We start from the raw sequence: 18,014 nt of genomic DNA on the forward strand, positions 1-18,014 counted from the left end.
GATATAGCAAAAAAAGCAAATGGGGTGAGATTGATCGGAAGAATACATATGTTCCAAGTTATATTTAAAGATATATTTAATGTAAGTGATATGGTTTCTTACTGACAGGCTACTATAAAAACTAGTTTCAAATGTAGCAGTTTTCTTCCGTAGTACGCTTAAATTTTCATTAGGCTCAGTGTATGCATTTACATGAAACAAAAACAAAATAACACACAGTACAGTAAATAATTTGGAAACAAAAACAAAATAAACTATAGAAAATAAAACTGAAACAAATTTAGCCTACACAAGTTAAGTTCCTTTCAACATTCTTTAACATTAATGTTGGTTGTAAAGGTATGAGGTGCTATCCAAAATTTTTGGGACTGGTGCTGCCATCTGTTGAAAACCTTACCTTTGGACTAATTGTCACCATCACCCTCGAAGTAGTTCCCATCCGCACCTACACACTGGTCCCAGCACTTCTGCCACTGGTCAAACGTTTTCTGGAAGCCCTGTTCTTTGAGGGTGTTTACCATCACCAGCGATGTTTCTTGAGTCCTCTCTAGAGTGTCGAGCCGACGACCTTTTAACTTGAGTTTCAGTTTTGGGAATAGCGTGAAGTCGCAATGTGCCAAATCTGGCGAGTACGGTGGGTGAGGTACAACCGCCATGTAGTTTTTTGCCAAAAATGTCCTAGTGAGCAAGGACATGTGACAGGGCACATTGTTGTGATGCAGCAGCCAGTTCGGGCCGTTGTTGCCGCCCGTTTTCATGGAGATGTCACAAAACGTAACAGTAGTACGCAGAATTCACTGTTTGGTTGGGTGGGATGAATTCTTTGTGCACAATTCCCTTGGTATCAAAGAAAACAATGATTATACTCTTCACTTTGCTCTTCACCTGTCTCGCTTTTTTGGGTCTTGGAGAGCCACTCAAACACATGTGTATGGCTCATGCTCTGTCCCCCAAACACTTGTTGAATCATTACAAGGGCCTCCATAGCACTTTTCCCGAGATTCGCACAGAATCTGATACACGGATCCATCATAAAATCGCCAGACACCAAACACAGAGTATTACGGAAACCACTGTGGACACGCAACACGTCCTCCCAGCTGAATGCCACTCTGCACACTGACTTATCAGATATGCAACTATCGCCACCTAGCGGTACAAAGATCTACTACTACTTTCCAAATGGCAGCACCAGTCCCGAAAATTTTGGATTCCATCTCATACATTTGAGATGACCACCACCTGCAATAGAAGGAACTGGTAGAACCAGTAAAATGTCCTTCATCGCCACTACATATAGATCATCTTCTTCAGCTCGGAACACTTTCTGGGGATCACCAATTTTTCTCATTCCCATCACTTTTACTTCCCCCTCATACAATACTTCCTGAACAATGCAAACAAATCTAAACTCTGTTTTTTTTCCTACTGCCCCCTAAGAATTTCATTTTCACAAATGAACCCTCCTTCACATTACCAGTACTGGAATATCCATCTGGTAACTCACAGTCCTGTTCCAGTACTACTTCATCTTCACTTTCAGCTGGCATCTGATCATCATCTGATTTTTCAGTAGCAGATACTTCATGTTCATCATCACTGTTCTGCACAGTGATACACTTACCAGGCTCAACCATCAATCTTTTTCCATGACGCCGGGACACGGAACCAGATGTTTCATCACCAGAATGCCTTTTCTTCAGAAACTCTATCAGGGAGTCATTATTTTCTCCTGTAAATCTTCCATGTCTTCACGTTCCTTGGGTAATTTCTGGAGTACATGCTGAGGGTTTAATGGTACCTACCCACATGCTAATACTCCTGCAATAATATTGCGTTTAACTCCACTTTTCTCCTGCTGCTCCGTTTTAGGAGGAACTGCATCCATGGTTTTTAAAGTTTTGGCCAATAATGATGGAAAGTCTTTCTTTGGTAGGCCAGTGTTTCCATGACTACCCTTATACCTGTCGAGAATCTTCCACTGTCCCATCTTCAAGGGCCGGAAGGAAACCACATCCAGAGGCTGACAAAGATTTGTGCATACAAACAAATTTTATGTTATATATTTCACAGGGTCTGAGGACTTCTGGACTGAAGTTGGATACCAAGTTGTCCCCAAGAAGAACTTTAACACCATCCAAACGTCTGTCATGTGGCAAAAATGATGACTCAAACCAGTCGGTAAATGTCACCATGTCAATCCATCCATTTGATGTTTGACTGTGGCAAGCCCCAGAAGTGCAGCAAGGATGAATTCTAGGGCCATTCTCTAACCACAACTTCTGGAGATGCTGGCTTCTATAGATTATATACGGAGGAAACAAGTCACCAGCTGCTGAGCCACACACAGTGATGGTTGTTGATGATTTGGAGTGACTGCAGACTTTTTCGGGGTACTTGGTTCCACGCCAGTAGATCACTAATGACTCCCCAGGGTCATCACTGACATTGGTTTCGTCATAATTAAATACGTTAGCTGGATGCACATTTACAAGAGTCTCTTTCAGATTGTCAAAATATGCAATGACAATTTCAGGTGAGACACTAACATGGGGCACTGTAATGTTAGATGCAGCCCTGCAAAATGTTTATGTTGCTGTAAGACACTACGAACCCAATCTTTACCTGGGAGATTATCTGCGAATTTAGTGCACATTCTGCCTTGTTCATCCAGGAAAAATTTAACAAACATTCTTAAATCTAACGAAGTCAGTGGGAAGCCCCAGGAGATACACTTAACAAGAGCTGTCAGAAATGCTATTTCTTCATCTTGGGTAAACACTGTCTGAGCACCAGTTTTTTTAATTCAAAGTCCATGGTATTTGTTGTATAAAGTACCATATGCCAATTTGTGCTTTGTAGCTGCTTTCCTCAGTGACATATTGTCGTCAATCACATCTTATAAAGCTGCTTCAATGTGGGATTCCAAGTAATTACCATTCACTCTACAACCCAGGGCACATTTATATGTTCTTCCCATTTTAAAACACTAACAAAACAAGCAAGGAAGTGTAAACATTCTGTATTTGCACTAATAGTAAAATTGCGTGATATTTAAGGGTTCCCAATATTATATCATGTATAGTTATCCAGCAGAGAATTTTTGTAATGCCATGACCAAACTCACCCCATGCAGATTTAGAGGTTATAGCCAGAAAACTGACTTATCACAAAAATCTTAATAAACAGTGCTAAATGACCAAGGAATAACAATTCTAAAGGTAATATTTAAACAGCAGTATACCTAAATCAGACGGAATACGGGCACCAGAGATGCAATAGGGCTCCTACGAATCTTGGGAGAAAGGTTTATTGAAAATAGAAGAGGCCTATATATGTGCTTCATCGATCTAAAAAAGGCATTTGACAATGTGGTTTGGGACAAGTTGGCGGCTATAATGAGGGAACAGAGAGTGGACTGGAAAACAAGAAGACTTATAAACCCATTACATCTTAATCAAAAAGTTTCAGTTAAAGTGAGAGGAGAAAGTACAAACTGGATCAGACTAGGAATAGGAGTAAGACAAGGATGCTGTCTTTCACCTACTCTTTTCAACCTCTACTTGGAAAATATGATTGACCAATGCTCATTAGATGACAAAGGAGTAGAAATTGGAGGAAGAAGAGTAGGGTGTTTGAGGTTTGCTGATGACATGGTCCTTTTAGCCAGAAGCAGGATAGACACCGACTGGAAGTGCACCACAGAAATTAAAACAAGGATAGCAATGGCAAAAGAGGCGTTTTATAAGAAAAGAAGAATTTTCTGCACCGGCCTGGACAGAGAACTCAGAAAGAGACTCATAAAATGTCTTGTATGGAGTGTTCTATATGGCGCTGAAACATGGACTATGAGGAAAAAAGACAGAGAAAGGCTGGAGGCTTTTGAGATCTGGACATGGCGGAGGATGGAAAGAATAAGTTGGATGGACAGAGTAAAAAATGAAGAGGTACTGAGAAGAGTGGGAGAGAAAAGACAGTTACTAGATGTAATAAAGAGAAGAAAAAGAAATTGGATTGCGCATATATTAAGAAAGAATGATGGACTGATAAAAACAGTTTTAGAAGGTTATGTAGAAGGAAAAGGAAGCGAGGAAGAAAGAGATTCCAGATATTGGATGACAGGATGGATGGTACAACATACAGCAGCCTTAAGAAGGAAGCAATGGATCGCAGAAAATGGAGAGGCAAAGGACCTGCTAATATAGCAGATAACTGATGATGATACCTAAATCAAATTTAACTTACATGAATTCGTAAATAGGTCAGTGGAAAAACAAAAAATTCACTGAACTTCAACATGTGCTTCCCTCCAAATTGTAAGAATCACTTGATAACTAAGATGGCCACCACTTTCAAAGATAGTTTACAAATACTGCCAACACTGAGAAAGAAATATAGCTGTACTTGTTAGGTTGAAATTTATTTTCAAATAGAAAGTTGAACAGTGATCAATCTCACCCTCCAAGGTCAATCTCACCCCATTCCACAGTAGGTGCAACATGCTTGATTTCAAAGACATCACATCGAGGGCCACCTGGCTCCTTTCCTGCGCTACAGTTTTTATGAGCTGCATTGATGGAAGCTGAGCATGCAGCATGACAGTTTTAGACTATTAACAGCAAATACTATGAATTTGTAAATTCATTGTGCAAGCTTAAAAAAGGGTTTAACATGTGTACCAGGCATAATTTTAGAAATGAAGGCACAGCAGAAATATCTATCAGATGACACCACAGTGTGCTCTACAAATGCAAATTACATATTTCTTTTCCCTGTTGGCAAAACAAGTGAAAGGTAGCAGACAGACAGCTAAGATATTGTAATGTTGGAGGAACAGATGTTATGATGTGACAGTAACAACAGAACAACAAAATTTCTGCAACATTAGTGGATCAAAGTGATAAATTGGATTATACACTAACCAACCAGTTTCACTTGTTATGAATCAGTGACCCCTGTCCTCCATTAATGGTTTTGGGTCATTCCATGTCAAGTCACCCAGGCCTTGACACCAACCACGTCAGATTTTGATGAAACTTGGTACAATTACTTCTTTTATCATCCTGAAAGCACTTGTAAATTTTTTTTGCTCTATCTCTTATAGTTTTTTTTATAAATTTTTAAAGTTTTTTAATTTGGCGTTGTTTCAGCAGTCGGAAATTGTAACTTAACGTGTCCTCACAACTAAAAAAAATTTGTATATTAAAGAATACTCAAGATATCAGTATGAAATTTTGGAATAAGTTTGTGTATTATATCTAAATGTTAAAAAAAATTACCATAAAGATATATTAAAATCTTCCAAATGAAAAAAAAAATTACAAGTCTTTTTTAATTTTTTTAACTAACGGATGTTTAGTTTTACAAAAACTGCAATATCTAGAGTCTCAGACCTGATAGAAAGCTCAAATTTATTTTAAAATACTCTTAATTGTATAGGCTATTAGATAAAAGAAAAATTATGTTGGCTTTTTAACCTGTTTAATAGTTATCTAATTTTTAAAATAATATTAATTATATTTTAAAAACAAAAAATACCAAGTGACTTAGACACCGAAAACAAGTTTTTGTCTTCTTGGAGTAGCAATGCACACTTGGATTTTGTTTTGTTACTCCTGTGTTTTGAAGTAAAAAATTATTACAGTGTTAAATAGTGCTTGGATAGTATTTTATTAAGTTTATTCGAACTCTCAGTAAGTACTGTTACTTAGTTTACAGAGATTCTTTTCCAATATCCTATAAAAGTAACCAGAACAGTAATCAGACCAAAAGTGAAATCAGTATGTCAGATATTCAAACCTGTAGTGTAGGGTTATTTAAAAAATCTGACTGTTTCCAAACAACCTACACACCTTCAAAAAAGTTACAACTGGTATCAGAATTGAGTGAGGAAGAAAAAGATTTGATCCACTTACGATCTGGAATTAATCTGTGTGAATTTAAGAATATATGTTCACACCACAGCTACTACTTTTTAAATGTTTTTGAAAAGTATCAAACAACATGTGTAGACCCACTAAAAAAACACAAAAAGCCCATCAAAAAATCGTTGAGAAGTGTAGACTTGGATCTTTCTAAACAATTACTGACAAAAAATATTAGCATAAAACCTGGACAAAAGCTTTGCTCAACATGCCGTAACTTTTGTGAGGAAAAATTAAGAGTTGAAGTCAATGAAAGTGAAACAGATGAAGTCATGGTTGAATTAGAATCATTGGAATCCAGAAATGAATCCCTCGTACAAACAAACATTGCTCTTGATTATTTAGGTTTAACACCGATAAAGCTTCATGGCTTGTCAGAACAAAGTAAAGGGTCTTATTTTAAAAGGAAGGTTAGCAGTATTGAAAAGACTGCAAAAAATCGGTTTCAAAAGCATTAAAATATGATGCACCAAGTTCTGATGATGACGAAGAAGATAAAAGTGTGGTTGAGAAAGCAAAGGATTTTGATGTAATGATTTCTCTTATGAAAGAGAAGATTTCATCTGTTGGGAGGTCTAGAAAAATCCAGATTCTGACCTTGGCTCCAGATTCTTGGAGTCGAAATAAAGTGATGAAAGAATTTAATGTAAGTGAGTACATGGTGCGACAAGCTAGAAAGCTAAAATCTGAAAAGGGTATTTTGGAAACTCCTGGTCCAAAAAAAGGTAAAACTCTTTCTGAAAATACAGTAAGACTTGTAACAGATTTTTATGAAAAGCATGAAAGTTCCAGAGTGCTACCTGGAACGAAAGACAAAGTAAGTGTTCAAGAAAATGTGTACATGCAAAAAAGACTCATTTTGTGTAACTTGGGAGAACTCTATTATTATTTCAAATAGGAGAATCCCGAGGTAGAAGTAGGATTTTCAAAATTTTGTTTCTTGAGACCTAAATGGTGTATCCTTGCTGGTGCTGCAGGCACACACACTGTATGTGTATGCAGTATCCACCAGAATGTTAAACTATTACTGGATGCTGTGAAAATTTAAGAATCATATAAAGACCTAATTAAGATGCTTGTGTGCAACACAGAAAACCAAAACTGCATGCTACATCATTGCAACAGCTGTCCTGCAAATACTGCACTAACAGAGTGCTTAACTGAAAAACTAAGTGAATATTATGATTTAGAAGAAGAAATTGTAATCAGTCAGTGGGTTAACACAGACAGGGCAGAAATGATCAAACAGTCTATCAGTGTTGAAGACTACATTTCTTTATTGGTTAGGTCATTGGAAAAGCTCACCCCGAACTCGTTTATAGCAAAATCACAATCAGCAGCCTTTAAAAGATTGAAAGAAGACCCACCACCCAAAACAGCAATTATTGTGATGGATTTCAGTGAAAATTATTCCTTTGTTATACAAAATGAGATCCAAAGTTACCACTGGAATAGAGGTGGTTGTACTCTACACCCAGTTGGAGTTTTTCTAAGAAATGAGGAAAACAATGTTTTTGATTCCAACCACTGTTTTATTAGTGACGACGAAGAACATAACACTGGTTTTGTTAACTTTGTACAAAAAGAAATTACAAAGTCGCTGTCATTACATCATACTGACATTGACTCAGTTCACTACTTTACAGATGGTTGTGCTGGGCAGTACAAAAATAGAAACAGTTTTAAAAAATTGACTGAACACTTGAGAGACTAATTTGAAGGCCAAACACTCTTTTTTTTGCAACAAGTCATGGGAAGTCAATTTGTGATGGCCTAGGAGGAACTATTAAAAGAATTTTAAGGAAAGCCAGTCTACAGCTTTCAGACAAAGAACAAATAATGACAGCAATCGATGTGTATAAGTTTTGTGAAAGAAATATTGAAAACATTCATTTTCACTTTATTGACAAAAAAGAAGCTGATTTGCTATGGTTAAAACTAGAAAAACGTTTTTCAGCAACCCGAACCATTCCTGGAACAAGAAGTTTTCATAACTTCAAACCACTTCCAACAAACAACCTTGAAATTAGAAGGACTACAGATAGTGTAAAACCCTCCTTAGTCTTTTCTTTCCATTCTTCTTCTGATTGGGTTCGTGTTGAACCATCCATAAATAGCTATGTGGCTGCAAATTATGATGGTAACTGGTACTTTGGACTGGTAAAAACAATATTCAATGATGAAGAAGATGCAGAAATTCTATTTCTACATCCTTCAGGACCTGCTGCATCATTTTACTGGCCTGAAAGAGAAGATTCCTGCATAGTGCCTTTGGAGCACATAGTCTGTGTAGTAGACGCACCTCAATCAAGCGGCACTGGGAGAATGTATTACTTCAAAAAAGACTGTATCAAAAGAACTGAAAGCTCTTGGATGAAGTGGAAAAACAGTTTGAATCAGCATTAATGTTTATTAAAAAGACAAAATTACTCAAAAAATTCAATGTTTCAAGCAATCAGTTGGGTTATACATAAGTGTCGTAAGTATCTTTGTACATAATTCTAATGTAATCTACTATAATTAATAAACATGTTAAAAAGCCATCATTATTTTTGTTTTATCAAATAGCCTATATGTTTAAGAGTAAATTAAAACAAATTTGAGCATTCTATCAGGTCTGAGACTCTAGATATTGCAATTCTTATAAAACAAAACATCCATTAAAAAAAAAAAAAAAAAAAATATATATATATATATATATATATATATATATATATATATATATTTTCATAGAAAATATTAATATATTTTAATAGCATCATTTTTATCTTCAAATATGTACAGGGTGGCGCAGATGGATCGGGTGGTTTTAAAATACTTGTCAAACTGTCAATTGTAAAGGTATTGGATTGAAATAAAGTGCAAAACGTGTAGTTACAATGGAAGTTTATTAACAAAAAAATAGTAATGTTAGTTTTTAAAAATTACATCCATCAAATGCCCTCCTTCTCGAGCGACGCATTCTTGGAGTCGGTCCTTAACGTTCCGCATTGCCCACTCAAGCACATCACCAGGAATTGATGTGATTTCGGTGTGAATTGCTGCCTTCAACTCCTGAATGGTCCGGGGTTTGTTCATGTAGACCCTTGCTTTTAAATAGCCCCATAAGAAAAAGTCACATACCGTGAGGTCCGGCGAGCGAGGGGGCCAATGGACATCTCCATTACGGGAAATCAAACGGCCAGGGAACAGAGCGCGTACAGCTTGCATTGATATCCTAGCGGTATGTGCAGTTGCCCCGTCTTGTTGGAACCACATATTGCCCATGTCATAATTGTTCTCTTCAAGTTGTGGGAGAAGAAAATCTTCAATCATGTTCACATAACGCTGCGAATTAACAGTAACCGCCTGCTCCCTTTCATTTTCAAAAAAGTAAGGACCAATTATCCCTACCTTAGAAACCCCACACCAAACCGTCACTTTGTCACTATGGAGAGGCCGTTGGTGTAGATCTCTTGGGTTAGTGTCGGCCCAGTAACGGCAATTTTGCTTGTTTACGTATCCGTTAATGTGAAAGTGAGCCTCGTCAGACATCATGATAATCAGGTTTACATCTTCCAATAACTCCAACATCTGTTGGCTAAACTGAAGCCTTTGAAGATGGTCTGTTGGGAGAATCTTCTGTACCAACAGGATTTTATAGGGGTGGAATTTCAGTTCTTCGTTAAGAATCCTTTGAAGGCTCCGACGTGACATTCCAAGAGCTTGAGCACGACGTCTCGTTGATCGACGTGGGCTCGCAGTGACATCGCGTCTCACACGCTCCACGTTCTCAGGCGTTGTTATTGTTGGCGGTCTAGGCGTCCATTTTGGAGCACATGAACCAGTAGTGCGGAAATTATGCACCCAACTCAATATCGTATCTCGCTTAGGAACACTACCGCGAGGTGGGATGTTGAAACGCCGGCGAAAGGCACGCGTCACAGCAACAATTGACTCGTTATTGCGTATGAACTCTTCCACTGCGAAAACACGATGCTCAACGGACCACGTAGCCATCGCGACTGACTGCCAGCCTGCAACTGAAACTTCCCGTCCCCCCCCACCACAGGACGAAGTCGCCGAACACCTGGCTCCCCCCCTCCAGACGTACAGTCCACTTCAAAACCACCCGATCCATCTGCGCCACCCTGTATAATAAATAAACTTGCTACAAAAATTCATGATGTTATCTAAAAGAGTTTTTAAGATAAGCAAATTTAAAGTTTTGAATACAAATTAAATTGACCATTTCCGAAGGTTCAGAAAACGCAAAACATAAAAACTTTAAAAATTTATAAAAAAAAAAACTGTAAGAGATACAGCAAAAAAAATTGCAGGTGTTGTCAGGATGGTATTAGAACCATTTGAGCCAAATTTCATGAAAATCTCAGGAGGTGGGTGTAAAATTTATTTTTTATTGGGTGATTTGATATGGAATGACCCTTTTGTGAACTATCAGCTTTCTATGGCACTTCGATACTACAGTAAATTCTGATGAGTTACACAAGCTTTTGTGTCTAAAATAACTCATAGTTCACATGTACACTGTGTACACCAATTTAGGCCTGTAAATATTCCAATTTTGGAAACTAAAGACAGACATGATATGTCACGAGTAATGTCTGATATTCTACTTGTGTGCTGTCTCACACAAGAATGTAAAGATACTTAACACCTTCCCCACAATCGGTATGTGTTGTATTTAGATGTTTAACTGAGATAGTCACTAGAGTTTAAATTTGCCCTCCCTGACAATAATTTATTTTACTTGTTCGTTTCACTTAGCCTTTATAAATTACAAAATCTTATCAATTCAGAAAGGGATCTTCAAATTCAATCAATCAAATATAGCAGGAGAAAAAAGGTGACAGCATTCAGAACTGCAGGTTCCTCAATCCATCAAAGATTGGAAAGGGTTCAGGAAAACGACGCTGAATCTGGACTGTTGTACATGCATGATGTGGTGAGAGAGGAGGAGAAAAAAAATCTGTGCTACAACTATATCTCAAACCAAATTCATTGAAAAGCTGTGACACTCTGGGCTAGAGTAATAGAATTAACAATTTCCTCATATATATTAGAAAACTTTCAACATTAAAAAAACAAAACACTATATCTTTTAACTAATTAGCCGCATAATAAGAAACATACCAAGTGGAGTTCCATCTGATCACATATGGAATAAAATTCTTCTATACTCTTATCAAATCTTGGTGGCTGCACATCCACAGCTTTCCTGAAAGGATACAATATATTACAGAACTGTGTTAATACTACTAATAATACCTCTTTATTATTATATTCTATACTCACTGTGGCCCAACATCCACCAAATAATTCTGGTGAAGAATCTGTGCTGCACTCTTAATTGTGAGCTGTGACAAACAGGAAAAAAAATCAGATAATTATGACTCTTGCCAATGAAGCAATAACTTTTTTTAACATTTTAATGAAAGCAGTTGATTTTGCAAGTTCTAGTAAGCAGTATCTGTCTATGTAAACTACACAACTGTCAACTGATATTTTATTGCTTTAGATGATTGTCTGGGAAATTATAAATACTAGAATATGTTGTGGTGCAAAAAATGACACACACTGTGAATAAGCAATCCACAAATTTTTATGAATGATGTTGGAACAGTTTTAGCGTATAAGACCAGGAGATAAATAGTATGCAGATATGAACCTCTGAGAATGGTGCACAAGAGTCATGTTAGCTTAAAAACAACACCAATAAAATTTGTCTTTTTATGGTCAAAACATAGTCACCAGTCACACCACCAGACACTATGCCCTTATCAATTTAGAAAGATGAGGGGAGGTGCTTATCAATTATGTGAACTTGAACAACTCACTAAATAGTGGAGATACTCAGCTGTAAATAGACACACAGCAAGATTGAGAATATTTTTAGTTTGGGGTCCTGTACAACTGTAGCAATGAAAACTTTGAGGACTAACACTAGAAAGTAACCCATACTTTTCCTGCACTTTAAAAATCGGTGGACAGTATAACAGAACTGTCACCAACTATTCTTCCCAATGTAACTGCTCTCCTAAGTGCACTACCCAAATAATTAACAGAAGAACTGATGTAGGAATTAGTACAGGGGAAGAGTGTTACTAGCATGGACACTCAGCTGATAGGATAATATTTACAAAATCTGGAGATCTTGGTTTGAATCCCCAACAGTGCACAAATTTGGAAGTCAAAAGTGATGTCACAACACAGGCAAATGCAGAATGATAAACATCCTTCTACAGTGAATCTGCGTAACATCTTGTCAGTTTTCACACAGCACTGGGTTGAATTATGTATTTTAGGAATCCACAGCTACAATCACTAAGAAGCAAACTGCTTACTAATAGGATTCATTTAGTGTCTCCATTTCACGGGGGAGTTTGCTGGAAAACTAGGCACATGATAGGAGGTACTATGACTCCAAAAAGGCAGCTTATAACAGGAGGCAGAGGGGTCGGCATCATGCTTAGCAATTCAGTTCCAACATATTTTGTTTCCAGTGAAGAGGGTGTTTACAATAGAGAGAAGTGCAGACAAAAGCCCTGACACATCTTGAAAATGTGGGTGATTTTATATAGATAAAGTGCCATGAGTCACTAATGAAGAAACATAACAGTGAACTTCTCTGGAAATAAATTTCTGAGCACAGCTGCAAGTAATAGAAGTCTTGATGAAAAAGATGATCAGAAAACTATGAAACACACAAAGTAAAGAGTGTAACACTGCATTAATGACAAGGTCACTTGGTACTGAAAATTAACTGTGGAAGAAAACTAGCCATGGCCTACTCAGGCACTTAGCAAAATCTGTTTGCATTGGAGGCATATTGCACATACACTGCTCTGCCCAGTACTGCTACTTACACAAAAATGTGCAAAAAGGCCCTTAGATATTACTTCATGCCATGCTGTGGCAATGAAATGTTATTTCAAACTAACTACAAATCAGTTTTGTGTGACAAATCTGCATGTATCACTCTTACAAGGAAATGATGCCTCTACTGAAAAATTATGTTCCACTTCAATAACTGTCAGGACTATCAGACGAGGGAATTTCAAACTAGAAGATGCCCTGCATCAAGGCACATGCCTCATCTGTTACAGATTACTCTATAGCTGCTGTCACCACAATGCTCAGAAAAGACAGGCTGATCTCCCATCTAAAAGGCGGCAAAATTTTCGTACTCTTGTGAAGATGTTTTAGGGCATCCAACATAAGAAAATGACTAATCTCTCACTGCCTTGGAGAGTAACTTATGAGAATATGACATTAAGTGCTGAAATTAGTTTTGCAACACTGTCATGATTTGCAATTGCTGTTTCTTTTCAATTTTGTTAATTATTTTTCAGAATCCACGTCCTAGAAACTCTTACGACCACAGGAAAGTGCCATTATGTAACAAAAGTAAAAGTAAACCTGCAGTGTTGTGGTGGTTCAATAGTCTGCTGTCTTTCCAACGGAGAATGGACAAAGCCGCTTGTGCATGCCATTCAGCCTGAGATGTCAGATGGTTCATTTCATTATTACAGCAAGTAGGGGTGTTACTTTGGAATGCTGCCCAGTGCAAACAACAGTGAGGGCATTGGAACATTCAGTGATTACTGTGAGACATAACACCTTGAAGATCAGATGTACAGTGATTGCTCACAGTCATCAACACCAGCTGATGATCACTATCTGCAAATTATGCTGGCAGTTACCCAAAGGAGAATGCAACAGAACTATATGCTACTGTCTTAGAGGCAGCAACTGGGAGGTCTGTGTGGGCTCACCAGACAGCACACAATCTTCCCTGTATGATTAATCTGGTCTCTCGAGCCAAAAACATACAAGAGAACAAGTCCCTAGCACCATTTTGTTTGAAAAAGGTGGGCAATGGAAAACCAGAACTTGAACTTTGATCAGTGCCAACAGGTTCTCTTCACCAGCAGCTGTAGGATTTGCCTGACACCTGATGATCACACCAGAGGACAATGGAGATGCTGAGGTACTAATGTGTGCCTCATAGGGTAACCAGAGATTGAACCCATCATGTTAAGAAATGGTCTTACGTGTGGATGCTGGACACTGAATAATACTGAGGGCACTTTCCAGGCCGCTCAAAGTCAGTATTAAATTTACTACGTAGGTAGAAAAGGGTCAAAACAGCTGCTCTTTCTAGATGGGGTGGTTATGACAAATGGTGAGAATGTGGCCCACAAAATGTATTGAAAACTGACACACATGGACCAATACCTGCACAAACTTTCAAATCATCAGCCGTGTAAGAAATGAGGTATGATTAACACACCTATAACATGTGTAAAATGAACAGGAAAGCCGCAGCACAACGGATGCAACACCTGGAATTCATTCTAAAGATCAATGGGTACTCCATCAGTTGCATATGAAGTGTCATGAAATCCATACGAAGTGTCATGAAATCTAACATCCAGTTAAGTGACACATTAGAAGAAATGTGGAGTGTGGCCTTTCAGCTATACATCCTGCGGGTGACAGACCTCACACTGTGTGCATGTGGAAAAGTCTATGTTGGAATGATCAGATAATCCATCAAACATAAAAGATATTGCAGACCAGGGCAGGTGGAGAAATTGGGTCAATGGAAGTGTCCAATTCAACCCGTTGGCTTTGACCCATGATGAAAGGGTGTTGTGGTGTGTGACGTCACTAGGGCGCAGAGTTTTTGAGCTGGTTGTGTTTGTAGATGTTGTGTTGAATTTGATGGTGCCCCCTGGTGGTTCACGAGTACATGTTGAGTTTAATGTGTCATACTGGGTTCCTTTGAGTTTTGTTGTGATCGTATTAACATTGTTTTGAGTTTACATAGTTGGTGCAGTAACGTGGGTTGTGGAAGTGTTTTCAGTGAGTTATTAAGGTTCTTTTGTTTATATGTTTGGCCTTTTTGTTAGGTCTAATTAGTTTGTTTTTTTTTTGTGCAAAAAAGACTTATTTGTTTTACTGCATTTTTGTTAGGTATGGAAATGACAGTGAAGTTCACGAGTGTATCATTAAGTTTTGAGATAGGTGATGATATGATGTTCTGTCTTATGTTAGGTGTCATATTTGTGCCAACAATATGAGGATGACAAGAGTTTGAGTGGCTTGGACCAGAGACGTGTATATGTGGCGCTGTTTTGCGATAAGACATGGTACGTGAATCAAGACATCTGTGTTGGCCACAAGGAATATTGTCTAGCTCACTTATTATTTTTGTTTTCGGTGCTCTATAAGTTTTTGTGCGTAAGAGATTGGTGTGAGTGAGAGAACTGTTTTGGATTGGTTTTATTTTTGTCAAGAGATTTGTTCAGAGAATGTCAAGTATAGGGGGAAGTTGGACGGGCTGGGGGCAGTTGCTGACATTGATGAGTCACACTTTGGTAAGAGGAAGTATGGGAGGGGCAGATCTAGGGTTTTTAGGTATGGGAGGCTGTTATTTCAAGGGGTGGGTATGCTGATTGTGTGACGTTACATTATTGTGTAATTTTTATTTTTTTCTGCATTTGTTGGCATGTGTATGTAGTGATATTATTGTCACAATTTTGTATTGGCCCTACACTGGAAGTAGTATTTCCACCATATTAATGACGTATGAGTCAAAGCACATGAGTGGAATCAGACGCTTCTGTAATGCCGAGAAATCAGACGTGGCAGATCATCTGCAATGGGAGGCAGACTATGTAATGAAACTCACTGACATGTATGTTCTAATTACAGAGAAGAACTACAATAACTCTTTGTTCAGGGAAGCCGAAGAAAATTGTAACTGTGATAATAGTGTTAACAAGAAAAAAGAAAGCTTCAATGTAAATGGATCCTGGATTCCTGTGCTGAAGCAAGTGGCGATTCATGTAACAAGGAGAGAACCACAGCGTGGCCTGGGAAAGGCCAGCAGGCATTGATGCGACAGTTAGATATGATCTCCAACTGCGAGCTCAACTTGCCACTCATGCTGGCAAAACCTCAGAAGAATAAACAAACATTGACTGAAAATCCTACGACAAATGCCAACAGGCAATACATCAAGATGTGGTCCCGATAGCCTCCACAGCTTTGTAAGAACACACATTTCTGGAATTAATTTCCATCCTTCCCTGAAATGCAACAAACTAGGAAGAGGTTTGACTGCCAAGTTCAGTCTTTCACTGGCACTTAAACCACGGTCTTAATAACACATGACATAATATGTTTGTTGTTTACAGTAGCAAATGTACAAAAACATTTGGTAAAGAGCAGGTAAAGAAATTGGCTGCATTTTTGGACTTGGTATGTCTATGAATTCATACAAAGCATATATGACAAAAAATAGTGTATTACACAGATTTTACACCTGGAAGTTTGATTCAAATAGTTGTTTTGCAGTGTTTCTCTAGCATCTTATATGGAATCAACATGAAAGGAATTCTATTTCAAAAAAGGTGTAGTGGTAATGGGAGAAAAACATACTCGTTAAGGGCCATCTCTGTACAATGCATGATGTACGAAGATTTCTGCTAATACTGTGCTTCTATTGCCCAAAACAATGGTTTTAAGCAGAATCCACCAGCAAATAATTCCACGCTTGCCCTGTGCAAAGAAATACCCTTCTAACTAGAGCAGAGTAAGAACTGCGTGTTCTCATTTAGATAGAACAACACACTGTACACTTCTGTATGAAATAGAATTTGGATTATGTAGGAATGACAGATACTGAAATTTCTATTAAGCAAACAAAACTGATACAATGAACCACCACAGAAAAAGAAAACAGTAGCTTGAGTAAGAATTTCTGTTTCCATATACTAAAATTTCATTTATCCAATTTACACCATGACTAAATGAATGAAACCTAAAATCTACAGATATGTTGTTTTGAAAAGAAATACAGTATTGTATTTCAATGTCTTTTTCAATTCCTGTAACATATACATGTGACTGCGATGTAACATTGTTTGCTGCCTTATAACGTAGTAAATAATGACAGTTTCACTAGTAAAACAAGTACGTTAACAATGGAGAAAAAGTTACGGCTAGAAGTGTTTGTGAATTTTTACATTCATCATTTAGCGCACAATTATATTCATCTGTGCGGTAAAAATACCTCCACAACTTAATCTTAATATTAAAACATAGTAAGCATTACACGCACGGGAAAACGTCTGTAAGATCTTATATAGTTGCCTTACCGAAAGTGAATCTCTTAGAGGACCGATTAACATTTTCACTTTGGAAATATTATCTAGCCTTTCCTGGGGTTGTGTCAGAGATTGGGGTATTTGCTGTACTACTTGTGGATTTCCAGGCTGCTGTGGTCCCATCTGAGACATAGCTCCAGGCATCTGTGGCTGCATTGGTTGCATAGGCTGCATTTCTATTTTGAAAATACTTATTAATATTTCGCAAGATTTGCTGCCTCTATATCAGTAGTATTACAGTGGCAGCACCTAACCATCCACATTCACCGCTCTGAAAAACGAAAACAAACACACCAAAGATACTGTTACAAATTACAACCAGTGATCACTGCTGATAACAAAGATGATCAACCCAAAACAAGGACATTGACGCAAACACGATATCTTGTTCTCGAACATGATTCCGTGAAAGAATATTTCGATAGCATTTCATGTCTGCTCCATGCACTTTTAGAATTTTCCATTCATTTTAAGTAAACTTAAAATTTTAAGTACCATTCGTAATTCCTTATAGATGAATTTATTGTATTTCGCAGCACAAGAGCGTTTACTTTTAATTTTTGGTCAAGCGTGAGAGGAAAATAAAAGAGAGAACACTTGTTAATGGAAATAATTCTGATTACACTCAGTCGTGTTTCTGGCAACAGCACAACTAACTAACTACAAAACTAGCCAATACGAATTGTAGTGAGTAAAAGTAAACTATGACTACTGATTTGTGTGACAAGTCACTCAGGTACAGATGGTTGTTGTTGCTCTTATTAGTTGAAGTGCAGGATGTTTTTATAGTATTTTATTTTAACTGAATCTGAGAAGAACACTATAAAACAAAAATGCCGTTTGGTAGTATTATTAACACGTTCATAGCAAAAATTTTTTAGTGAAACTCTGCTTTATTTTTTGCACTTACAAA

At 37.6% G+C, this 18,014-nt stretch overlaps 1 protein-coding gene across 3 annotated transcripts in view; it reads right to left on the reverse strand.

The window, feature by feature from the left end:
- Window positions 1-17,408, reverse strand: part of LOC126198717 (mediator of RNA polymerase II transcription subunit 29) — a 72,510-nt gene extending 55,102 nt beyond the window's left edge. For 2 of the 3 annotated variants that reach the window (XR_007540096.1, XM_049935246.1), the window contains exons 1-3: window positions 17,093-17,407; window positions 11,220-11,281; window positions 11,058-11,142 (exon numbers count right to left, since the gene is read on the reverse strand). Coding sequence is in view for 2 of the 3 variants with exons in the window: in XM_049935246.1 (XP_049791203.1) it covers window positions 11,058-11,142; window positions 11,220-11,281; window positions 17,093-17,275 (330 nt within the window). In the remaining variant the exon portion in view is untranslated. Of the gene's footprint in view, window positions 1-11,057; window positions 11,143-11,219; window positions 11,282-17,092 lie in introns of all 3 variants that reach the window. The other variant, XM_049935238.1, reaches the window with a different exon arrangement.
- Window positions 17,409-18,014: the final 606 nt, after the last annotated feature.

The sequence above is a fragment of the Schistocerca nitens genome, chromosome 1 (assembly GCF_023898315.1).
Source record: "Schistocerca nitens isolate TAMUIC-IGC-003100 chromosome 1, iqSchNite1.1, whole genome shotgun sequence".
Lineage (NCBI taxonomy): Eukaryota > Metazoa > Arthropoda > Insecta > Orthoptera > Acrididae > Schistocerca > Schistocerca nitens.